General features: G+C 42.5%; 1 protein-coding gene and 2 pseudogenes across 7 annotated transcripts; 2 read left to right on the plus strand and 1 right to left on the minus strand.

The window, feature by feature from the left end:
* The first annotated feature begins 3,323 nt into the window (after positions 1-3,323).
* Positions 3,324-3,671, plus strand: LOC112133896 (large ribosomal subunit protein eL30-like; annotated as a pseudogene).
* Positions 3,672-6,732: 3,061 nt separating this feature from the next.
* Positions 6,733-7,818, minus strand: LOC100432503 (protein Tob2-like; annotated as a pseudogene).
* A 5,892-nt stretch (positions 7,819-13,710) lies between these two features.
* ZSCAN9 (zinc finger and SCAN domain containing 9) lies at positions 13,711-22,297 on the plus strand. 7 transcript variants are annotated; one of them, XM_063725408.1, is made up of 4 exons: positions 13,711-14,071; positions 15,821-16,313; positions 16,501-16,648; positions 21,373-22,297. In XM_063725408.1, the coding sequence occupies exons 1-4, from the start codon at positions 13,920-13,922 to the stop codon at positions 21,987-21,989; spliced, it is 1,410 nt and encodes a 469-aa protein (XP_063581478.1). In that variant the 5' UTR covers positions 13,711-13,919; the 3' UTR covers positions 21,990-22,297. The 7 variants fall into 7 exon arrangements, with proteins under 7 accessions (XP_063581478.1, XP_054414564.1, XP_054414562.2 ...); XM_054558589.2 differs by having other exon boundaries at positions 13,718-14,169; positions 15,937-16,313; XM_054558587.2 differs by having other exon boundaries at positions 13,724-14,133; positions 15,825-16,313.
* Positions 22,298-25,686: the final 3,389 nt, after the last annotated feature.

Here is a 25,686-nt window from a genome sequence, read left to right on the forward strand (position 1 = left end):
CGCAGGAGTTGGAGGCTGCCCTGAACTAGGATTACACCACTGCACTCCAGCCTGGGAGACTGTGAGAGACCCAGCATTAAATAAATAAATAAATAATCTGTATAATACAATTAATAGTCACTTACATAGGACTCCAGAGTCAATGTTACATTAGGCGCTGACCAACTACTGCGTTGAGCTCAGTGGTGACGGTAGTGTGAAGACTGTGAAAGAAGTGAAAGGTAGAATTTCTACCTGCAAAGAATTTGTCGTCCTTTGCCTGGCAGAGATGGGAGGTGGGAGTGCTAAAAAGCACGGGGCGGGGGTGGGGGTGCGGTGTTAGTAGTGTCTGGGCAAAGGAATTGGGAGGTCTGATCTTGGTCCAGCGGGACAATTTGGGTAGCCCTTTAAGGATCTGAGGAAAGACTCTTGAAATTCATGGGTTCGGAGATTCTCTGGCCACCATCCAGGAACCTCAAGGTAGGACACTAAGGTGGGATTGGGGGATGGAATCTCAGAGCAAAGAGTAGTGGGTGCGCCGACCTGCAATCTTTACTGGATGCGTTCCCACGTCCTTCTAGGTTTAAAATGTCTGATTCAGAAAGACCAAAATTTAAGAATCGGAGTCCAAAGCAGGAAAACAACAGAGTGAGGAAGATCTACTTAATAAATATTCCTCAAGCACCTCTTACTCGTTGGAGAGCGCAATGAGCGCAGGAGGTGCGATCCGGGCTGGCCACGTAGTGAGTCCTGTGCTTCCCCACTCTTGGCAGAAGCTCGCGGCCCGGACCTTTTTCTTTCGAGGAATTTCCTTTTTGATCCAGATCCAATTTCTTGATTTTTGTTTGTTCGTTTTGTAGAGACGGAGTCTTGCCAAGTTGGCCAGGCTAGTCTCCAGCTGTTGTGCTCAAGTGATCCTCTGGCTCGCCCTCCCAAAACCCTGGGTTTACAGCGAGGCACCGCGCCCAACCTGTTGGTTTTTTCTTCCTTTTGCACCTCCAGTTCCCGCGAACTTTAAATACCCTAGCTGACAAAGCGCGCACTGCCAAAACCGTGTGTTAAGTGGAAGGTGAGTTCCCCTCCGCTTCAGTTTCTATTCTGAGCTCTGCCATTCTCTCAGTGGTTAGTTCCTGTAACTGCTCTCACTCCAGAGAGTCAATGGTAGTAGCAATGCTTGTAACCACAAATGCAGATGAAAGTAAAAGATATTATTTTTTTTCGGTGCTCTGCAATATGATTGAAAAACCTGGTTGCAATGTATTTCTAGAAAATATACCAGACAACCTTTAGAAGAAATGGAAAATCAAACATACCAATTACAACAGAACAAATAAAAGTTGTCAACAGACTTCCCCCAGAAAAAACATCAGACATTACAGTTTCACAGATAAATTATAATAAACCATTATAGAACAGATAATTTCAATGTATTTAAAACGATTCCAGAACGTAAAAAGCAAAGGGAATATTCGATTTTTTTCAGAAACAATTCTAAGAGTATTCTCAAAACTCAAGATAACTACCAATAGGAAAATCCCATTTTTTATTCTTTCTTATGCAGAATCCTAAATAAAATGGGAGCAAACAGAATCCAGCAGCACACTAAAGGAATAAATAATTCACAATGACAAAATGGAGATGAGCATAAGTATTATTTAAAATAGAAAAATCTTTAAACATAATTCGCCGTATTAGCATATGTGAGGAGAGAAAGCATAAAAGGATTTAGGTAAATGTGGAAATGGCATTTAGTTGTACTAAGATCCATTTTTTTAGTAATAATTTTTGAAACTTTTAATAAAAGAGGATAGCTCCTTACTTCACATTAGAAAACATATCTAACTTACATCAACGGTCATCATCCTGCTTTTCAGAGAATACATTATATGCGTTGCCTTTGAAGTTAGCAACAAGTTAGAAAGATGTCCACTTTTACCACAAGTATTTTGTAGTGCTTTGGGTTAGAATTATTTAAATAAATAAATTCAAAAGAAGGAGATAAAAGTATCACTACATTAGATATATGAAGGTACACTAGGATTTATTTATGAAATTAAATATATTTATACAAATAAGAGAAATCACTTGCCTTCCTACCCACACACACAGTGGAAGAAAAGATCCCATTTACAATAGCAACAAAAGAGATAAAACATTGAGAAATAAATTTAGAAGGAAATTACAAGACGCATATAAAGAACACTTCGTTAATCTTCTCTACAAGTTAGTCTACATATTTAATATAATGCCAATACAAATTAAAATAGAGTTTTGTTTTCAAACTGTATATATTGCTTCTAAAGTTTATGTGGAAAATAAACAACATTAGTAGCCAAGAAAATTCAGAAAAGAATAATGAGGCAGACGTACACCTTTTGGGTATTTAGGCATATTTTAAGGTATGGTGAATAAAACATTGTAGTACAAATAGCATAAAGAATCCAGAAGCAGGCACAAATATTTAAGCATTTGATAAAGTTGACATTTCAAGGCAGTAGGGAAAAGATGAATTATGCTATAAAGGGTACTGGAATATCTAGATAGACATCTGAAAAAAATAGAGCATAATCCACACCTCACATCTCACAACCAGGGAGTTCAACATTTAAATAGAAAAAAAAATCCCATAGAAGCACTAAAAAAAATAAAAGAGAGAATTTTCTTTTATGGTTTTGGCATGAGGGAGGTCTTTCTAAGTATCACACAAAACCTAGAAAACATAAAAGATAATTAAATTAAACTACTTAAAAATTTAAAATTTTTGTATAACAAAAACCACGAACAAAGTTAAATAGAAAAAGTCTGTGTTTATCACAAAGGACTGATTTCCCTAATACATGATAATCATACAAGTCAACAAAAGAAATACTATCACAGGCCAGCCACAGTGGCTCACACCTTAATCCCAGCACTTTGGGAGGCTGAGGTGGGCAGATCACTTGAGTTCAGGAGTTCAAGACCAGCCTGGCAAACATGGTGAAACTCTGTCTCTACCAAAAAATACAAAAATTAGCCAGGTGTTTTGGGCACGCCTGTAGTCCCAGCTACTCAGGAGGCTGAGGCATGAGAATCGCTTGAACCTAGAAGGTGGAGGTTGTAGTGAGCCCAGATCACGCCACTGCACTCCACCTTTGGGCAACAGAGAGAGACTGTCTCAAAAACAAAAGGAAACACTGTCACAAAGAGAAAAAATGGAAAAGACATAAACAGAAATTTACAGAAAGGAAATATACATGAATACTAATTCATTCAAGGTCATTCATATTTAAGTTCCTTTCTCACTCCCTTGCAGCATCTTGGTGGCTGCTCTTGGATGGAGGCCATCTGGCACCTAAGGCAGGAAGATGGTGGCTGCAAAGAAAATTAAAAAATCGCTGGAATCCAGCAACTCTAGGCTCCAACTTATTATGAAAAGTGGAAAGGATGTGCTGGGGTACAAGCGGACTCTGAAAATGATCAGACAAGGCAAAGCGAAATTGGTCATTCTCGCTAACAATTGCCCACCTTTGAAGAAGTCAGAAATAGAGTACTACACAATTTTGGCCAAAACTGGTGTCCATCACTACAGCAGCAATAATATTGAACTGGCCACAGGATGCGGAAAATACTATAGAGTATGAACACCGGCTATCATTGATCCAGGTGATTCTGATATCATTAGAAGCATGCCAGCACAGACTAGTGAAAAGTAAACCATGCAAAAATTTCCTTTAATAAACTCGCCAGAGCTAGTTTTTTAAAAAATGTTCATTAATACCACAATAATATACCATTTTTTACCCATCAGACTGTCAAAGATCAAAAACTTTGGTGAAGGTGGGAGGGGAAATAACTGTCAGGTATTGTTAGAGAGCTGTAAATTTTTATAACTACTTTGGGGGCAATCTAGCAGTATATATACATTTTTTAAAAATTATATAATATATCATGCTTTCCATACAAACTTAAAAAAATCTGGAACAGTAGAAACTCTACAGATTTCATAAATCTTTTTGTTTTGTTTTTAAACTAAAAATCTCTAACCATACCAATGTCCCATTCCAAAATATTGCACAACATTCTGTATACAAACCCCTTGATTGTATTCGTCCTTCACTAAAGAAAAAAGCTCATGACCCTGCTCCCCTGGCTCCTCTCCAGGCTTGCCTCAATGCCCCCTTCCCATCCCTAGAGAGAAAACTGGAGGATTTATAGCTCACTGCATTGAGGAAAAGACATCATTCCAGACTAACAGTTTACTTTCTTCACAAGATAACCCACTTTCTGATTTGTTCCTGGAAAAGAGGGACAGATAGAGACAGGATGGGGAAAGGGGAGTAAAGATTTTATTCTCTTTTTTAAAGTTTGTTTTTCCTGAAAAAAAAAAAAGTTTCATCTTTTTAAGGAAAAATCTTGAAAAGGAAAAAATTATGTTTATTATGTTAGAAATATACATCTATTATATACACCTCTTACATTTTAGAAGTATAGCAAATTATTCAATACAAATGGACATCAAAAAATGTAAAACATTTTTCAAAAGTTTTCCTATGAAACCAGGTAAATTAGTGCAGGTTTCTGTTTTTGTTTTCTTAAAAAAATAAAATTGAAGCAAAAATGCCTACATTTGAGACAAGACAGGCTGAACTGGGCCCTAGAGCCCAGCACTGAAGTCATGCTCCTGAACGCACATTTTTCCTCACATTTCAAAAGACACGAAGAGATTGGTCACCTGTCTCTCCCTACAAGTGGTGAGAAACAAGCCGACCTAGATGTGGGTGGATGCCCGTGTGTGTGGATGATAGGAGGGCTAGAAGGGGATGTAAGGCAGCATCCAACCTTTCCCAGAGAGAAGCTATCTGCTGGGCCTATCACCTATGTGGGAGCTGTGGATGAGGGAGAAGGTGGCCCAAACTGGGCTGGCCCCTGAGAAGTCTGGGGGAACAGGTAGTGCTGGGCTGAGAAACCAGGGCATTGCCTGCTGGGGGAAGTAGAACTAGTGCCTACTGCAGGGAGAGGAGGCTGGCAGTGCCTGCCTAGGCTGGACCCACAGCCACGGCAGTTGCCCACTTGAGGTCCCTGGGGAGGATGGAGTGGGTGTGGTGGCAGGGGTTTGGTGCTTTCTGGTGATGGGACCCTGATGCCAAGTGCCCCACTTGCCAAAGAAAAAAAAGTTCATTACCCTGCTCGCCTGGCTCCTGTCCACATCAGCCTGGCCTTCTAGGGTTGGAGAAACAAACCCTCTTCTGGCAAAGGCAGAGGGCCAAACACTCTTCTGTGATCCAAACACGTCAGCTGGGAGTGCAGAGTCCCTGTCCAGGATACTACCCCTCACTGTATTAAGGTCCAGTGGGGTTGGGTCAGGGCAGTGAGGGGGATGGCAAAAAGTACTGAGAAGCTCTCAATCAGGCAGGGGCACAAAGGTACTCAAATAACACCTACAACCAAAACACCAAAAAGTATCTATTCCAGGCTCAGGGCTACCCACTACAGATGCTGACTCCAATATCCCACCCTGCCTCCCTGCCTCCCTTCTCACCCCCAAAGGTGCTCAGGTGAGCAGCTCCCCATGGGGCTAACATCACACAACAGGAGGGTTGAGGTCCAGGGACTTCTCATAGGCATCAGAGGCTTGGGTATTCACTTTGCCCTTCAGAGCTAACCTATTTTTTTGGTGGAGGTGGTCAAAAACAAAAATGCAGATCCCTCTGCAGTCTGGAAACCAGTTCCTTCTGCAGTGCTTCTCTCTGGGAGTGTCTTAGGCTTAGCCATAGTGGCGTGACCCCACCACACACATTGCAAAATGACTGCTAATACCCCCAGCCCATTCCCCAGCCTCACTCATTAATAAGCACTTGCCACAACCCAGAATCACATCTAGTGAGGAAGTTTCACATGTCTTGGAATCCTTTAAAACTGGACAGCAAACCACACACACACACAAACACACACACACACACACACACACACACACACACACACCACCTCCCTCCCCACAACCTCTGCCCCAGGGGAGAAGAGGCTGCATGAGAGAAAAAAAAGGCCATATGCATCAGTGGCTGGGTGGCCAGGGCCTTGATGATGGTCTGGGCCTCGAGGGAATGGTGAGGTGGGGCCTCAGGACAGAGATGACAGGAATTCAACTAGATAAAGTGCTAACCTTCCTGTAGTCACAGACATCAGCTCTAGGGTGTGTGTGTGTTTGGGGGCGGGGGGGTGTGTCAAGTGGCCAGCTGGCAGCTCCCTGTGGCCCAGCCTGAAAGGGAATGGAGGCTAGAGTCAGGCCTATTTTGGTCACAGGGCCTGAGAAGGCCTGCCAAGTTTGGATGGCTTTGAGTGTGAGAATAGCTGGGTGACAGAGGCAGTGACACAGGTCAGCCTCTCCCTGTTCCAGGGAGGGTCAGGGTCCAGCTGCAGCTCTTTCTTCCCTGTGAGCTTGGACACACCAATCCTAAACCAGGAGTGTGAGGAGGATGGGAGGAACAGGGAGCAGAATTCATTTCTGGCCCATTCTTAGCAAAGGAAGCCACCAATTAAAGATGTTATATAAAGAACTACATGTTAAAAAAAAAGAAAGAAAGAAAGAAAAAAGAAATACAAAACCCAAACCAACCAAATTACAGGCCAATGGGCGAATTGTAAGTGGTAGGGGGGTTAGTTAAACACATTTAGGTGCTTTGGAAGCCCCTCCCATTCTGTGCCTGCACTAGATCTTTTTTTCTAGAAGTGAGAGTGAGAAAATCGAAAATCTTTTTGTACATTTTTCTTTTCCTCTTGTTTTTTTGTTTTGTTTTGTTTTGTTTTTGGCCTTTCCTTTTCTTTCTCTTTTCTGTGGTCTTGGGTGCTCCTGGTCCCAGGGCAGGTAGACGGTCAGCTGGCCAGCACCACAGACTGCAACGGTTGACTAGGATATTGCATAGTGTTCAGGTTGTAGCTGAGGCCTTCCATGAAGGGTGGCTTCTACAGGAAGAGGCGGGTGGCGCCACCTCCAAATACCTAGACCATGTAGAAGCTGCTGGCGTTGCAGGTGACAGCCCCACTGCCTCCAAAGAGGGCTGGGGTGCCACTGCCCTGGCCATTGACCCCATCAAAGAAGAAACTGGGCAAGCCACCGCTGTTGTACTTGAGACTGTACGTGGCCTTGGGGCGAGAGCTGGGATTGAGGGGCCGGTTGGCCGGGATGAAGTTCAATGAATGCACAGACAGAGAAAGACTCTTGTGTTTCAACAAGCTGTTGGTGTTGAAGCGGGCCATGCAGGCTGCTGGCCACCTGCTTCACCGCTGGCTGCACCCCTACCACTTGCTGCCCCACTCGTCTTCTTCATCTTAGTGGAGCCTAATTTGGTGGCAGCGAAGGAGTCCATGATGAAGGTGATGGGCTGGGCGAGGCAGAGGATGAAGGTGGGGCTGGGTGATGGGCAAAGCATAGCGACGGGGAGTTGGACAAGGAGCTGTCCTGGCTTCCGAGGAGAAAGAGCATCTGGTCGTCAGGGCTGAAACTGCTCTTGATCTTCATGTCCAGCTCCGGGGCCCCGCAGCCCTCACTGTCATCCAGGTACAGCACTTTCACTGCTCCCTTCTCGCCAATCTGGTAGGACACTCCGAAGGGGTCAATCCATATGCTCAGCTCCTCAGGCACATTGACCCGCACATCTTCCACTGTCAGGCCACTTCGCTTGGCGGCCACCTCCCCAACGGGGTCCACCATCTCCTCAATGTGGACATAATGGAAGCCAGAGCCCTTCAGTGGTTTGTCAGGGTACCAGTGGGCTTCTTATTTCTTTTTCAGAGGCGCCAGAGCAGCTTGTTGTACAAGTAGAAGATGATGAAGTTCAGGGCTACTTTGATCTCCAGCTGCATGGTCCTTTCCTAGGCAGAGAATCAGCACAGGGGACGTGCACAGCCTTGGGCTCCAGAAGGCTTCCGGTCTCCGCCGCGGCTGGGCGCTCTGCCGTCCTCGGGGCAGCTTCTCCCTCTAGAGTGGCCCTGAGCGCGGGGCGGAGGTAGCTCTCTCTTCCTTCCCCGGAGCCGCCCGGCGGGGGGCCGAAGTCCTTTTCGTCGTCGAGGGTTGGGGGAAGCAGGAAGCTATGGTCATGACTCCCAAAAATAATTCTTTCAGCTCTTAGGAGGTTGGGCGGCCGGGGGACGAAGGGCTGGCGGGCGGCGACCGGGCGGGGAGAACGGACCGGAGGGTGGCCCGTGGGGCGGGGGGGGAGGGTTGGGTGCGGAAGAAGGTCCGGGCTGTGGCCGCGGGGCGGTCCTGCCCTCCTGGCCCTGCGTTGCTCTAGCTGCTGGCTTCTCTCCGCCGACGACCCGCACCTACCCGCGCCCCGGCCCGAAGTCTATACATTTTTTAAATGTGCATATTCTTTGACGCGGGAATTCTACTTCTAGGAATTCATCCTAGAGACAGACTCACACATATGTAAGATAATACGTATCTGAAGCTCAGCAGTGTTTATAAATAGAAAGTGATAGGAAATATTAATAGCTTAATTGCTTATCAATAAATGACTGGTGCATAATGAAATAGTATGCAGCTGTCAAAATAGAGATGCAGCTCTATATGTATGGCTATAGGAAAAATTTCTACTATTTCTGTAAAATCCCAGGGCAAAATTATATATAACTATCTGCTTCTACATACCTAAAATATCTCTGAAAGGCTATATAAGAAATGAAGGCCGGGCATGGTGGCTGACACCTGGAATCCTAGCACTTTGGGATGAGGCGGCAGGCAGATCACTTGAGTTCAGGAGTTCGAGACCAGCCTGGGCAACATGGCAAAACCCCGTCTCTACTAAAAGTACAAAAATTCTTCAGGCATGGTGGCACATGTCTGTGGTCCCCAGCTACTTGGGGGGCTGAGGTGGGAGAATCTCTTGAGTCTGAGAGGCGGAGATTGCAGTGAGCTGAGATCGTGCCACTGCACTCCAGCCTTGGTGACAGCACTCCAGCCTTGGTGACAGAGAGAGATCCTGTCTAGAAAAAAAAAAAAGAAATCAATACCTTTGGCTGTTTCTAGTGGATGAAATTAGGTGACTAGTGGTAGGAATAAGTTGTATATTTTTATTTAACAAATTTTTATTTTGAAGATGTTTAAATATGCAAAAAAACACAGAAAATAGACTAGTACATATCCAGGATCCCTTAATCACAGTTCCAAAATCCATAAAATTCTAAAAACTCCAAATCTTTCCTCCATAAATTTGGCACTACAATCTATCTGAGGGGAAAACCTGAACTTCTTCATAGCCTTTATTTAACTCATTTAAAGTGACTAATCATAAATCTCAAAGCAGAAATATTGAGGTGTTTGATATGCTCTGAAACTCTGCTGGAAGTTACATAATGTACAGTGTATGCACATTATCTTTCTAAAAAAAAAAAAAAAAAAAAAAACCTGAATTTGGAAATACATCTGCTCCCAAAGGTTTATGTATTTTTAACTTAAAGAAAATATCACAAGATACAAATTTAGAAAAAGAGAGAAAAGACTTTATTTCTTCTTAAGGGTTACAGCCTGCAAGGTGGCCAAACTACAGGCTGGGAAGCCTTCCTCCGGCCACATCCAGAGACAGGCACTTTGAAGGAGGAGGGGTTGAGGTAGAAGCTTTATGCTGAATGAGTTGACCAAACATACATATTCAACAGGTTACTGAAGGAGCTATGAATATTCAGGAAGGGGTCCTGACACATGCACATTGAACAAACATGCATGTTACATGTTCACTTTGAAGTAGAGACTTAACATTTGCATGTATTACAACTAGGCTCTATAGGTCAAATGGTCACTTTAGGACATGAGAGCACAGAAGTGCACAGTCTCTGTAAAAGAGTTAGAATGAGTCCATGGTTGGTCTTATCAGGAGAAAGTTACTAAAATCAGTCTCATGTTCAGTCAAAGCTATAGTTACAGTTGGTGTAACAGGGGTACAGTTTGTCAGCATCTAGTGGAGCTGCAAATTGTTTGAATATTTCTTATCTCACGGGCAGTGCTTGTTTAGCTGCTAGAGAAAAAGGAAAACTTTGTGGCGGTTAGAACACAGTTTCTTCCTTAAGTGAAAGGAAGCGTGACTTAACCCTTCCCTGGCATGGACTTAGGTCCTGCTTATAATTTGGTATCTGATTGCCACAAAGAGTCTATTCTATCAGTCTTATGATTTCTACTTTAACTTTAATGCTGGTCAGTTGTGTCTAAACCACACAAGGGAGGAGGGTATAATGAGTCGTGTCTGACGTCTCATTCTGTCAGGGCTGGGAACTCAGATTTTAAGTTTTTTCTGGTATCACTTTTGCCACAAGGGGTCTGTTTAGTTAGCCAGGTTTGGGGTGGGGATTGGATTTTATTTCTAGTTTATGTTACATAACATGTAATGAACATCTATATACTTATCATTTAGATTTTATAATTGTTCACATTTTGTCATACTTAACTCCCCGCCTTTCTCTCTGCTGAAGTATTTTAAATTAAATTATAGACATCATGGCATACCATCTTTGAATATTTCAGTACCCATCTCTGAAAAGTAAGAACATTCTCCTACAGAACTACAATATCATTATCACACATAACAAAATTTAAAATATCACAGAGATTTTTCAATGTATGCCCTTTCGCACCTCTTATATTTTGAATCCTTGGCTATGTAACTTATTCAATAAACAATAAAATTTAAAATTAAAAATAAGCTGAATAAGACCTTTAATACTTAAAATTGCCAGAAAGCTATGGGAGCTGCTCAAGGCATCATTAAGGGACAGGAAAGGATTTATAAGAACAAGTTGACCTGTCTCAAAAAAAAAAAAAAAGAAAAAAGAAAAAGACCAAATCATTTTATTTTAATGCCCACCTAAGTTGAGGCTGGTGTAAGTGGGGCTTTCAACCAGTCAGTACTGACAGAGCATGGTAGGGATGAAAAGCCAATCCAAATCCCAAAGTGTCTATTGCTTTGAAGAAAAGTTTTGTCCTCTCCATCATGGAAAGAGTTGAATGTAATCAATTTACCATCAGGTGGCTGGCTGTTTCCACTGTGATATTACATCACTTCTAGGGATTAGGATTGGTTTTGGCTCTTGCAAATTGGATTTCAACAGAAAAGCTTTTGTCTTGTTTTTTGAGCCTATGTACAGCCTTCATCATGGCAGCCATGGTCACTATGTTCAAAAGTTTCTTGAGCAAATGCTGAGATAGCTGAAAAAAGAGTTGCTGATACTCATAAAGCAGATTGTTAAGCAACAAAACTTGGGTCTGCTTCTCCAGTGCAGCAAAGCCAAACATTGACACTAGGATTTGCAGTGAGAGAAAGTAAGGCATCTATTGTAGAGCACCAAGCAAGCTTATTGGGCCACTAACACTTAAGATCTGAACTCTTTGTAAGATGGCTTACAAGCAAGAGTTTTTAAGGCATGGTTGAGGGGGTTCTCCAATGTGAGTTAAAGGCTGGAAAATTTCTAGGACTTCCTTATCCATCTTCTGGTTCTTGTATGTCAAGGTCTATATGACAGTGATCAATATTTTCCATCTGGTGGGGGTCCTGGTTTCTGAAAAACAACTCAACTCAAGGACATATGTCAAATGTTATCTTTAGTTTCTATAAGGAAACAAACATCTCATAACTCTGACTCACTTGGGTGACTATTGTTTATGCTATTATTATCTTCTTGCTTAGCAGGTTATTAATTTATTTCCCTAGTTGCTGGTTGCAGGGTGCCTGGAATTTCCCTTGAAGGGACTCACAATTTTTCCTTTATTTTCATGCTTAAGGAGGGATCCCAGTAGGCTGTGAAGAGGAGGAGTCCATGTTCTGTTTCACCATCATCTTGTTCACTTGCTTACTGAAACCCTCTGACACAGTGGGTTAATGAAGATTCATACAGGACACAAATATTTGTACATTTGGTATCCATTCTAAGAGATCTATCCACATACGAGCTAGTTTCATCAATCATCTCTTTGTCACCAATCCTCCAAGTCCTTCCTTCCTTCCTTTTTCCCTATCTCCCTCTTTTCCTTTCTCCCTTTCTTTCTCTTTCTCTCTTTCTTCCTTCCTTTCTCTTTCTTTCTTTCTTTCTTTCTCTTTCTTTCTTTCTTTCTTCTTTCTTTCTCTCTTTCTTTTTGCTTTATTTCATCTTAATTTTTTTAGCTTATGGCATAACCTAAAGCCAAGTTAGTATCCCAATATGCCTGCTTCTAGATTCAGGTAATCCTTAACCTTTTTGGTTGATTTTGCAGTCAGTATTCCTTGTCTTTGAGTTGGTGTGGCATTTTCAATATTCAGTACGGATTCCCAGTTATATGTTAAAAATAATCCCTTTTGTCCCAGGACACTCATCAAAGTACTGCTATAGTGGAATCTTCCCGGAAACAGGTGAATCAAAGCCAGTCTCTCTCAGGGCTAACCATTGTGAAGTCCAATGTGCTGCCCACTTGACTTTGGGCTGAGCCCTATAGTTGACCCACTTAGCAAGCACATATAAACCAGTGAGAGACCCTAACCAACTGCCAGTGAGACATTTAAGAAGTTTCATACAAATATTAAATTGCATTTGCTTGTCAAAGACGGTCATCCAAAATGGAAAAGAATAACATATTTAAACAGTCTATTCAAGTCCAAAAGAAGTTGAGCATTTACTCTCATTTCATAGTTTGTTAGGAAAGTTTGTAATGAGGAATTCGCAAGTGAACATGGTATGGTGGAAAAAGTGATGAGGATTTTTGAGCAAATTTTCTGCATGTTAGTGCTCTTATTGATTATATACTTATTGGATATTTGAAATAAATAGAAGTAAAGCATAAAGCTCGGGTTTATTTAATGCCCTCAGAAGGCTAGGTTGAGGAAAATAATAAAGAAATTTTCCGAACTACTACTGTTTTGGAGTTAAAACAGATCATGGAGGCTCCATTAACACACAAGATACTTTCTTACTGCTTTAATAAAATAAATGATAAGATTCTGTCAAAACAAACAGAATATAGTTTAATCTACACGACACCATCATTCTGGTTGGCATAGTAAAACCGATGAATGACTAACAGTACCTACAATTATGCTCTTTTGTACCAATAAAATTTATTTAAGGCTGGGCATGGTGGCTCATGCCTGTACCAGCACTTTGCCAGGCTGAGGTGGGAGGATCGCTTGAGGGCAGGAGTTAGAGACCAGCCTGGCCAACAAAGCGAGACCCTGTTCTCTACCCAAAAAAAAAAAAATGCTGGGCATGGTGGTGTGTGACTGTAGTCCCAGCTACTCAGGAGGCTGAGGCAGGATTGCTTGAGCCAGGAGTTGCAGTCTGCAGTGAGCTATGATGGTGCCACTGCACTCCAGCCTGGGTGACAAATTTATTTAATTGGTTTGATTTTGTATTACTATTACTAAAACTCCAGAAAACTTTTACAGCAAAAAAACAAAAAACAAACAAAAACAAGAAAGAAAGAAAAGGAAAGGAGGATGGGAGAAAGGCAGGAAGGAAGGGAGGAAGGTAGGAAAGAGGAAGGGAGGGAGGAAAGAAGGCAAGCAGGCAGGCAGATGCCTAAATAAAGAATACGTAGGGGCCTGGACAAATAAATTGCTTTATGGACTGTTATGCACCCATAGAATAAGTTAGACTTACATGATGAGTAAAGCTGTTTAGGATACATGAAGTGAAAAAGTTAAAATAAGCGGGGGAGAAAAGGCTAAATATAAAATAATGCCATTGTGTGTGTGAGAGAGGATCACAATGATATACAAATTCCAGGCTAACGGTGACAGTGGCTGCCTCGGGGAGTGGGACTAAGGAGGGGTAGGTGGGGTTTGACATTTTACTTTATTAATTTTGGTATTGTCTGAGGGTTTTTTTAACCATAAATAATGTATTAATTTTAAAAATGCTTTTAAAAATCAGCATTTTCAATAGTTAAAACGTTCTATGCTTCATCAACGTTTTCCGTTTAAAACCTGTGTGCGGCCCACACACGTATGACATTCTGGTTATGTGATTCACTGCTGAAAAAGAACTGGACGCCAGGAAATTGGGGGTTGAGTCCGAAGCAAGGTGAACGCCGGACATCGAGACATGGACTCCTAGACCGGCCCGGAAGTGCCTCCGCTCCGTCCGCCTTAGAGGAGAGGTCGGCATCTTTCTTCCCCGCCCGGCCATTGTTCGTGCCGCGCTTCTAGCAACGCCGGGCCGGTAACCCCCTCTCCCTCCTTGCGCGTTCCGGGTCTCGTGAGTTGGCTGTGGGCACCGGGAATGGAGGCGGGTCAGGGAGGGTGGGGCTGGGAAAGGGGTGTGGAAAGTGAACCTCAGCCGCCGGGAAGTGGGAGCCGGAGGAGGGGGCGACGGTCAGTGCCGGGCGGCTTCGGGCGTCCCCTAGACCAGAGTGGTCATCCCCAGCTGGGGGGACATTGTACAAGAAAGGGTTGTAGGAGGACTGCGAGGCTGAAGGGTCACCTCGGTGAATAACGACAACAGGCTTAGGATTCAGGGAAAGAAACACCCGGGAGAGGAAGTTAAGGACTATTAAGACTTTGGCAGCCTTCACGATGGAGAACCTGTATACCCTCTCACCTCTAGATTCTAAAAGCAAATTAAGGGGCGTTGAATGGGCTGGTTTTCAAGCGCAGAATGTAGCAGTTCCCGATTCCCTTTTCCTTAGTTCATTGATTCTCAAACCTTATAATACATACAAATCACTGAGGAGCCCCTTAAAGGGCATATTCTGGGGCTCCCTGTACTTCTCTCCACCTCCCAATTCAGATTCCCCAGATGTCTGCCATAGGGCCTTTCAAGGTGGAATTCAGCTGCTGCGCTGTGCTTCCCGACATTTTGGAGACACACATTTTGGGAACACCCCCCTGGGTTTCAGGAGCTTCCTGGGTCTGTGGAGAAAACTTCTCCCTTGGGCTTTGGCTTCTTAGGATTGTCCTCAAAAAGAAGTTGACCTTGGGCAATCTACTTAACTTTCCCTGGCTTCCATTTCTTATCTAGTGAAATAATTATTATAATAAAACCTCAGTGGGTAATTATGAGGATAAAATATAGTCTTGTATCTGAAAGCATATTGTAGACTTGTGCAGTGTTGACTGTTACTCTTCAGTAGCAGCAGGGCGGTGTGGAAATCTCCAGGACTTGGAATCCACCTAAGCCTTTCTTTCTGTAAATTTAGTGAAAATAATACCAACCTTAAATGGTTGTTTTGAAGATTAATTTAAGAAAACTGAAGTAAATAGTAAAGTAAATGTTGGTTCATTCATTTAGTCGACAGGAACAATATTTCCATTTATTCTTCCTCTAAGTTGATGTTTATACAGTGAGTTCAAACTTTTTATTCAGACTTTCTGAGTGATTGGTGCAGTCCCTAATTCATGGGCTGTTTTCCTCCATGAACTCTGTAAAGTATTATTGCTATTTCTTTTTCACATAAAGAAATCAAGATTGAAAGAAGATATAAAAACTTAGCACAAGGTCACACAACCAGTAAATATTAGGATCAGAATAAAACCTAGGTCTGGGTCAGGTGTAGTGGCTGACACCTGTAATCCCAGCACTTTGGGAAGCCAAGGTAGGAGGATCACTTAAACCCAGGAGTTTGAGGTTGCAGTGAGCTGTGATTATGCCACTGCACTCCAGCCTGGGAAACAGTGAAATTCCCCATTTTAAAAAAAAGAAGAAAGAAAGAAAACCCATATCTGGGTAAGTTAAAAGCTTATGCTCTTTGCACATTATGAATATATATATTTCCATTATTTCCATCCTTTGGTCACCAAATCACTTTTCAGAGAAGAGCTTTAGGGCCTATGATAATTGCTTGTATTATCAGTTTCTGTCATCAGCTATTATCATTTTTCTATATAAATAATTTATTTTTACTGCTTAGGCAGGCACCTCCAAGGTTTGTCTTGAAGCATAGCTCCAGCTGGAGGGTACCTTTTAAGCTGTTCAAGGTCAAGATGAATACACACTCAAAGAAGGTTTTATCCCTGGGTGTTCCAGTTCCCGAGGCATGGGAAGAACTTCTGACAATGAAGGTGGAAGCAAAAAGTCACCTTCAATGGCAGGAATCCAGACTGAAACGCAATAATCCACTGGCAAGGGAAATCTTCCGAAGGCACTTTCGACAGCTGTGCTACCAAGAGACCCCTGGGCCGAGGGAGGCTCTTACCCGACTCCAGGAACTTTGCTACCAGTGGTTGAGGCCACATGTGAGCACAAAGGAGCAGATTTTGGATCTGCTGGTGCTGGAGCAGTTTCTATCCATTCTGCCCAAGGAGCTCCAGGGCTGGGTGAGGGAACACTGTCCAGAGAGTGGAGAAGAGGCTGTGATTTTGCTGGAGGATCTGGAGAGAGAGCTCGATGAACCACAACATGAGGTGGGAAGGGAGATTTCCTAGAGAAAAATGTGTATTTTGGCATGCCAAGAATCCTTGTATCCTCTGTTTTGTGTCTCCTTGACATTGGTGATAAAATACTCTCCTTCCTGTTTCCTTCTTTCTTGGAAGTGTTTATTTCAGACGGTTAATTTCTTCAAAAGTCAAATCTTGTCTTTTTTGTCCCCAGATGGTGGCCCACAGACACAGACAAGAAGTCCTCTGTAAAGAGATGGTGCCTGTAGCAGAGCAGACACCACTGAGCCTTCAGTCCCAGCCTAAGGAGCCACAGCTCACATGTGACTCTGCTCAGAAGTGCCATTCTATTGGAGAGACAGGTGAGGGACAGCATTTATTTGATGTTGAACAAATCTCACCTGGTCAAGCAAAAACAAACAATAAACCCAGAGCTGGGAAAACAGGAGATCCAAAGACTCCTTACCAGATAGCAGTAATGGTCAGTGCTTCTGAGAGCCTAGTGTGCTCATCTTTGACCCTTCTCCCTGCGTGCAGACTTCTCCCTGAGTACCATCCTGGAAGCTCTCTGGACTTCTGATGCATGGTACATGAGGAAGGCTTTCGGGGATCGCTGTGGAGCACAGCTTCAGAGAATGGACTTCAAGGTTTGACAGACAGGTTCAGATCCTGGCATCGCCTCATGGAAGCTGCTTGTATTGGGCAGATTACTTAACCACTTGACCTCAGATCCCTCATCTACAAAATGGGGTTGATAATAGCTTTGGTTTAGTCTACTCGCGCTGCCTTAAGAGAATACCACAGACTGGTTGTCTTTAACAGAAATTTATTTTCTCACATTTTCAAAGACTAGTAGTCCAAGATCAAGACGCCATCAGGTTTGGTTTCTGGTGAGGCCTCTTCCTGGCTTATAGATGGCCATCTTCTTGCTGTATCCTCACATGGCCTTTCTTCTGTGTGCATACAGAGAGAGAGCAAGCTCTCTCATCTTCTTATAAGGACAGATACCATTCCTACCCGATAGGGCCCTGCCTTATAACCTCATTTAACTTTTAATACCTTCCTCAAGGCCCTATCTCCAAATATAATCATATTGAGGGGTTAGAACCTCAGCATATGTGAGGGAATACAATTTAGTCCATAACCAGTATGTACCTCAGAAAGTCATTGTGAGTATCAAATACAATTTATGAAAAGCACTTGGCATGCATTATGTCACTATTGTCACAAGTCACCAGTGCCACCCTTGCTGATTTGGGTTCATACTTGCAGTAGAAAGATATGAGATATGCTTAGTAAGTGGCAGAACTGTATGGGAGAATCCAGTGAAATCAGACTTTGCCATTTCCTTCTCTGTAGTCTTCTGAGTGGTGGCAGTGGCCACCCTTGTGGATATAGTACTGAGCACTTGGGACCGAGTCAGCTGCTTTCCCATTCTAGCCCTCCCTGCAGGAATTGGCTCTAGCTTGTCTGATTTCCCACACATAAAATCATACCCTCTTACTGACTTTTTGTTAATCTTCTGACAATCAATCTTTAGCAAGGTTCTACTGTTTTCAGTTTCATATTACTCCTATATGCATCAAAGCTGCAACTTCCCTTGCCTCTTTGTCTCTAGCTTCTGTTTATTTCATTTACCCTAGCAATTATGGATTTATATTACATGGAACACATCTCTTGATTTAAATTAAAGTGTATGTGTTGAGTAAATTCTGTGCAGACCTTCTTATAGCTCTTGTGACTTTATCAGATTAAAATTGCTTCTGATAACATTTTCCCTCTTTATGAGCATCTTTCCAATTTCTTTGTTTCTTTCTTCTTCCTCTCTCTATGAACTTGGACCTTTTATTTTCTAGCCACTTCCTTTCTTCTGCCTTCCAAACTGCATCTAGAACCCTGCTGAGAATCCCCTTTTCCAAGAAGCACATCTGTATTTTCCACCTATCCGCTCATCTATCCATCTATCATTCAACAAGTGTTTATTAAGCATCTACTATGGCTGTAGGAGAATATCCAGAGGGCATCTGGAGACTGGAGAGTTCTCCTTGTAGGATATCAGCGCAGGTATGCGTTACAAATTTAGGTAAAGCCAATATTATAAAACAACATAGTGTTTGAAATTACAAGGACCAAATTCAAGTTCCAGTTTTTCAAATTCTTAGCCAAGCAATATTCAATAGGTAAGCCTGAGTTTCTTTTTAAGTTATGCTGATTATTTAAAAATCCAAATAATACAAAAGTTTATATAGTAAAAAATGGAAGTTTTCCAAATCCTACTCCCTAGAGGTAACACTCTTGTCACTTTGCTGCATATTTTCTAGACGTTTCTCTATATAGTCTGTCTACCCATATATATGTATCTTCCCATATTTTTCTTTTTTTTTTTTTTGAGATGGAGTCTCGCTCTGTCGCCCAGGCTGGAGTGCAGTGGCACAATCTCGGCTCACTGCAAGCTCTGCCTCCTGGGTTCATGCCATTCTCCTGTCTCAGCCTCCCAAGTAGCTGGGACTACAGGCACCCGCCACCACGCCCGGCTAATTTTTTGTATTTTTAGTAGAGACAGGGTTTCACCGTGTTAGCCAGGATGGTCTCGATCTCCTAACCTCGTGATTCGCCCGCCTCGCCCTCCCAAAGTGCTGGGATTACAGGTGTGAGCCACCGCGCCTGGCCCATATTTTTCTGTAGTTCTTTAAAGAGATGGGATAATAACATCGAGTTTTGTGGTGAGTCAGTTTGATAATATATCTGAAAGTGCTTCATAAGTCATGAAAGTTGTATAAATGGTAATCATTAAAAGGTGGGAAATGTCTGAATTTTTATATTCTACCCAGCTCCCTTATGGATTTCAGATTTAATACGAAGTTTGAGCAGAAGGGCAGTACTGATCCCACTTGGGGCCCATCTGTTCTCTACAGACACATTTTTATTTTCCAAACCTGCTGTGATTCCCCCAGCTAAAAGGAGGAGGAGAAACACGGCCTAACAACAGAGGAGTCCTAAGAGGTACCTATTCTTGTGTGTGAGAGACAGGACAGTTAGATATGGGAGAAAGAGGCAAATATTTTGGTCAAAAGAGGAGGCCTGGGTCTGTTGTCCTCGGCCTTTTTCTGGGTTGCAAAGTGAAATCAGACTATGTGCCAGGCATGATTCTCAGGAATAAAACAGAAGGATCTTCCTCTCATAGAGATTAGATTGTAGCAAGAGGGAGATAATAATAAATATAAAAGTAAAGAAATGATACAGTGTGTTAAAAGGTGATGAGGCTATGGAATAAGGCAAAAATAGAACAGGATAAGGGAGATTAAGAGTGCTACGGATAAGGCAAACAGATTGTGATATTAAATAGAAGAATTAAGATAGACCTCATTGAGAAGGTGAGTTGAACAAAGACTTGAAGGAAGCGAGAGACTGGGCCTTGCTTTCATTTGAGGTGAGAAGTTTCCAGGAAGAGAGAAGCACTGGAGCAAAGGTCTTATGATGGGAATGCACCTTGGATAATTGTGGATTTGAAAGTCATAAAGTATAGTAGTCCTCACTATTCAAGGGGGATACATTCCAAGACCCCCAGTAGATGCCTGAAACCAAGGATAATACTGAACCCTGTATATACTATTTTTTTCCTATACATACCTAAGATAAAGTTTAATTTATAAATTAGGCATAGTAAGAGATTAACAACAATAACTAATAATAAAATGGAACAATTATAATAATATGCCATCCTCACTACTTTTGCACTTTGGGGCCATTACTAAGTAAAATAAGGGGTATGTAAACACAAGCACTGAGACACTGCAACAGTCAATCTGATAACCAAGATGGCTACTAGGTGTGCAACAGGCAGGCAGCATGTACAGTGTGGATATGCTGGACAAAAGGAAGACTCATGTCCTGGGTGAGACAGAGCCAGATGGCATGAGATTTCATCATACTACTCAGAATGGTGCCAAATTTAAAACTTAAGAATTGTTTGTGCCGGGCACGGTGGCTCATGCCTGTAATCCCAGCACTTTGGGAGGCCAAGGCGGATGGATCATGAGGCCAGGAGTTCGAGACCAGCCTGGCCAGCATGACGAAATCTCATCTCTACTAAAAATACAAAAAAAAAAAAAAAAAAATTAGCCAGGCATGGTGATGTGTGCCTGTAGTCCCAGCTACTCGGGAGGCTGAGGCAGGAGAATCACTTAAACCCAGGAAGCGGAGGTTGCGGTGAGCCAAGGGCTGACAGAGCGAGACTCCATCTCAGAAAAAAAAAAAAAAAAAAAAAAAATTGTTTGCTTCTGGAATCTTCCATTTAGTATATTTGAACTGTGATTGACTATGGGTAGCTGAAACTTTGTAAAGGCAAAACCACAGATAAGTGGGGACTACTGTACTGCCTGAAGCACCTAAATAGTAGAAGTTTAATACTTGTTCTGAAAATGAATGAATGAATACATGAAGTAACTTTCCTTGGAAAGGGTCACTTTGAGGTTATCTCAGAAAGGAGAGAGAGGTGTAAGGAAATACTCCAGAGAAGCCACCCTAATCTTTACCCATCCCTCCCCATAAAGAAGTATAAAAAAAATACTGCCAGCTGGGTGCAGTGGCTCACGCCTGTAATCGCAGCATTTTGGGAGGCCTAGGTGGGTGGATCACCTGAGGTCAGGAGTTCAAGACCAGGATGGCCAACATGGCGAAACCCCGTCTGTACTAAAAATACAAAATTAGTTGGGCATGGGGGTGCGTGCCTGTAGTTTCAACTACTTGGGAGACTGAGGCAGGAGAATCGCTTGAACCCGGGAAATGGAGGCTGCAGTGAGCTGAGATCACACCATTGCACTCCAGCCTGGGCTACAGAGTGACACTCTGGCTCAAAAAACAAAACAAAAAACAACTCCCCAGGCCAAGTCTACATGGGGATGGACTGACCTGCATTTTGCCAAAGAGGGCAAACTTTCATCCTTACCTAGGGGAAGATGTTACCACACTAGCCCTTCTGTTTCTAGCCCACTTCTTTTTCTATGGTATATTTTTATAGACATAGTCATCTTCCCATAGGCTCAGGGAACAAGTGACATTTACCTAGCCTTTTTCTTTGTTTCAGATGAAGTAACCAAGACTGAGGACAGAGAGTTGGTGCTAAGGAAAGACTGTCCTACAATAGTGGAACCACATGGGAAAATGTTTAATGAGCAGACCTGGGAGGTATCACAGCAGGATCCCCCACATGGAGAAGTTGGTGAACATAAGGATAGGATAGAGAGGCAGTGGGGAAACCTCTTAGGAGAGGGGCAACACAAATGTGATGAATGTGGGAAGAGCTTTACTCAGAGCTCAGGTCTCATTCGACATCAAAGAATTCATACTGGAGAAAGACCTTATGAATGTAATGAATGTGGGAAAGCCTTCAGTCGAAGTTCTGGTCTTTTTAATCACCGAGGAATCCACAATATACAGAAACGGTACCACTGTAAGGAGTGTGGGAAGGCCTTCAGTCAGAGTGCGGGTCTTATCCAGCATCAGAGAATCCACAAAGGAGAAAAGCCGTATCAGTGCAGCCAGTGCAGTAAGAGCTACAGTCGACGTTCATTTCTCATTGAACATCAGAGAAGCCACACAGGGGAGCGACCTCACCAGTGCATTGAATGTGGGAAAAGCTTTAATCGACACTGCAACCTCATTCGCCATCAGAAGATCCACACAGTGGCTGAGCTGGTCTAGGGCTTGCTATGAGCAAGTTTTCCAGATCACCAGCCAAGTCGTGTGGGGTAGGTTGAGACTAGAAAATGCCTCTCTCTTCCTTTCTCCATGAAGTGTGTTTGAAACAAATACTGACTTATGGCCCAGGGACTTCCTTAAAGGAAAGTTGGGTGTTTGAAGCTACTGTTTTCTCTTTTGTTCGTTTTACCTCTTTCTTATTCTTACTAGCTGTGTCCCTCTTATTTATTATTTATTTATTTTTTTGAGACGGCTGCTAAACCCTTCTAATAATATAATAAATGGTACTGCCACAGCCAACATGCCTGAAAGACTTGGTACCTGTGTTTAACTACAAAGTATAACAGAGTTCTACTGATGGTTTATAACAATTGGGTCTTTGGTGTTCCCTGTGACCAGGGTCTACACTATAAACACCTTTTCTACCTTACTGCTTCTCTCTGACACCTACGTGACTCTCCCTTGGAAAGTGACCAGCATTGGCTGTGTGTTTCAGTGTCTGCAGTGTGTGTCCACTTACTTAACCATAGTTGGTCCTCACAACAGCCACACAGGGAAATGAGCGTTATCATTATACCATTTTACAGATGAGGACTCTAAGGTTCAGAAAATCCAAGCATCAGAGCCAAGGCTGAAACCCTGAACTTTTATTTTTAGTAATGCTTTAATTTTGGAGTAATTTTAGACTTAGAGAAATGTTGCAGAGATGGAGTTCTCATATTCCCTTCACCTAGATTCCCCTGATGTTAACTTATGACATCACACCTTTTTAGTTAAACCTTGGCTTTTAACTCCAAATCTCAATTTCTTTATGATGTCAAGCTTTATACTGATACCAGATTTCTACATTTTAGTCACCTGGAACTCCCTTAGAGTTTTTCTATCACATCTTCAGTGTTAGAAAGTCATCTGTATCCTGAGTACGAGGCCACATCACAGAACTGGATTAATCCAGGTAAGATGCTAGCTACTGTCCGAAATGTCCTCAGTCTTTCTCTTCTGTTTGCTTGGCTTAGGTCTAGAGAAAAAAAATTTCTTCCCTGTGTAGATCTTTAAGAAAATCAATTGTACACCAGGTGTGGTGGTACAAGCCTGTAATCCCAGAGCTTTTGGAGGCCAAGGCCGCAGTATTGCTTGAGGCCAGGAGTTTGAGACCAGTCTGTGCAACATAGTGAGACCCTGTTTCTACAAAAAAAAAATTTAAAAATTAGCTGCATGTGGTGGTGTGTGCTTGTAGTCCCCAGATAGGAGGTTGAGGTGAGAGGATCACTTAAACCCAGGAGTTTGAGATGCAGTGATCATGCCACTGCACTCCAGCCTGGCCACAGAGAGAGACCCCGTCTCAAAACAAAACAAAACAAAACAAACCCAGAAACTTTGTCTCAAAAAAAAAAAAATTTATTATGCTGCCTCCATCAAAAAATTTAAAAAGGAGGAAAATTTTTTAAAAAACTGGAGAAGACTTACGTAGCCTTAAGTGTTCTGCCCCAGAGGAAGCTCTTTCTCAGTGAAGTTTACTCATGGAGAGGAGGACTCTCCCCTTCTTAGGACTAAGGACTTGAGGCTTGAGGTTTCCCAAGGCTCTTTGCCTGCCCTCCCTTACTCCCTTTTATGATTACTAAGGCTGCAACCCCATCTCTTCCCTTTCATGTATTTGATTTAAATGTTCAGAGGTTTCCTGAGATGGAAAAGGAGAAGTGCTGCAATTTGCTCACGATGAGTCCATACACAGTTGAGTTTTGCACTGTTTTCAGTAACTCCTAAATGTGTTGCAGAGCAGCCAACTCTTGAATTGGGGATTGTGTAATTTAACTCTTTTATATAAGATTCAAACAGAAGTGGAATAGCATAGTGAACCCCATGAACTTGTTGATGAAAAGAGTCAAACTCCATAAAATATTTGAAGAGACTTATTCTGAGCCAAATACAAGTGGCCATGGCCTGTGACACAGACCTCAAGGGGGTCCTGAGAACATGTGCCCAAGGTGGTCAGGGTACAGCTTGGTTTTATATATTTTAGGGAGGCATGAAACATCAATCAAATACATTTAAGAAATAGATTGGTTTGGTTCAGAAAGGCAGGACAAATCAAAGCGTGGGCTTCCAAGCTATAGGTAAACTTAAACATTTTCTGCTTGACAATTGGTTGAGTTTATCTGAAGACCTGGGATTAATGGAAAGGAATGTTTAGGCTAAGGTAAAGGATTGTGGAGATCAAGTTTTATGGTGCAGAGGAATCTCTCAGGTAGCAGACTTCAGAGAGAGAGCAGATTGTAAAATGTTTCTTTTTTCTTGTTTCTCCACTGAATGAGTGGCCAAGGAAGTTGGATTTTAAGTCAAAACCCTTAGCAACACTTTCCTATCAGAGGGAAAATAAATTACCTAATATGTAGCGCCACCTAAAAACTCCACAAAGTATCAGCTTAAACTAAGACACCCATTTCTCCTTTTGCATCAGGAAAAAGTTCTACACATTGTAGGGAAGCCTAAGAAGAATTTTCGTGTCACAGTAGGTTTAAAGGATAAACTCCAGGATCATCTGACAGAAATGTTAAATATAATACCTTCCTATACCAAACAAATGGTGTGGGAATTACCTATTACTGATGACATTAATCTTGAGTGAGTTAAAATTCAAAAATTTAAATATTAAAGTAGCCTCTTCTCTTTTTTTTTGTTATATCTCAATACCACATGGTATAGTTAAAAAACAGGAGTGGACCAGGAGTCAGGACCCCTGAGATGGAGTCCATGCCTAATCAATTCTAGAGTTTGGACCTTGGATAAGTCACTTGGGTTGGGTTTCCTAGAAGCGGAGCCTAGGCATGGATTCAAGTCTAGGGAATTTATTGAGGCAAAATAAGCTGCAGGAAAAAAGCTGCAAGGCAGAGAGGGAAGCAAGGTATGGAAGAGGAAATGGACTGAGCAAGATGTGGTCTGAGCTTCAGTCTAGTTTAGTCTACTTTGGAAGAAGGATCTTTGGAACAAAACTTACTCTTGAGGCAAGGGGCCAGCCTTTTGTACCTCAATCAGTGCCTTGTGGATTGAGGACTTCCCAGAGAGAATAGATTATCTCCCTTCGTCCAAGGACAGTTCTTCAGAGAAGGTGATGACTGAGCCATTAGCAGCCAGTGCTCATGATAATCAGGGAATGGGTGCACTGACCTTCCTGGCAACTGGAGAATGGGTGTACTGACTTGGAAAAGGGGACCTGGCTGGGCAGGATACCACTGGCATCCACCACCACACTTAACCTCTCAGGCCCCAGTTTCTTCACCTATCCTCCTATTTGCAGGATTTTTTTTGAAAAACAGCAGATAGCAATTACAGTCCTATAAATGACAGGGATACATCCTGAGAAATGTGCTGTTGTGTGATTTTGTCACTGTGCAAGCATCATAGAATATACTTACACAACATAGATGGTATACCCTACTACGCACCTAGGGTAGATGGTATAGTCTGTTGCCCCTAGGCTGCAAACCTGTACAGCATGCTACTGTGTTGAATACAGCAGACATTTGTAGCACAATGCTGTATTTGTGTATCTAAACATAGAAAAATCTAGTAAAAATGCAGTGTGAAAGATAAAAAAACGGTATACCTGTATAGGACACCATGAATGCAGTTTGCAGGACTGGAAGTTGCTCAGGGTGTCAGTGAGTGAGTGAAGAGTGAATGTGAAGACCTTACACTACTG

This window comes from Pongo abelii, chromosome 5 (genome assembly GCF_028885655.2).
Source record: "Pongo abelii isolate AG06213 chromosome 5, NHGRI_mPonAbe1-v2.0_pri, whole genome shotgun sequence".
NCBI classification, from domain to species: Eukaryota; Metazoa; Chordata; class Mammalia; order Primates; family Hominidae; genus Pongo; species Pongo abelii.

Coding starts and splice junctions, on each gene's coding strand:
- ZSCAN9 (XM_063725408.1), top strand. CDS start 13,920: ATGACATTCTGGTTATGTGATTCACTGCTGAAAAAGAACTGGACGCCA. Junction 14,072..15,820: donor CCGTCCGCCTTAGAGGAGAG/GTCGGCATCTTT, acceptor TTTACTGCTTAG/GCAGGCACCTCCAAGGTTTG. Junction 16,649..21,372: donor CCATTCTATTGGAGAGACAG/GTGAGGGACAGC, acceptor TCTTTGTTTCAG/ATGAAGTAACCAAGACTGAG.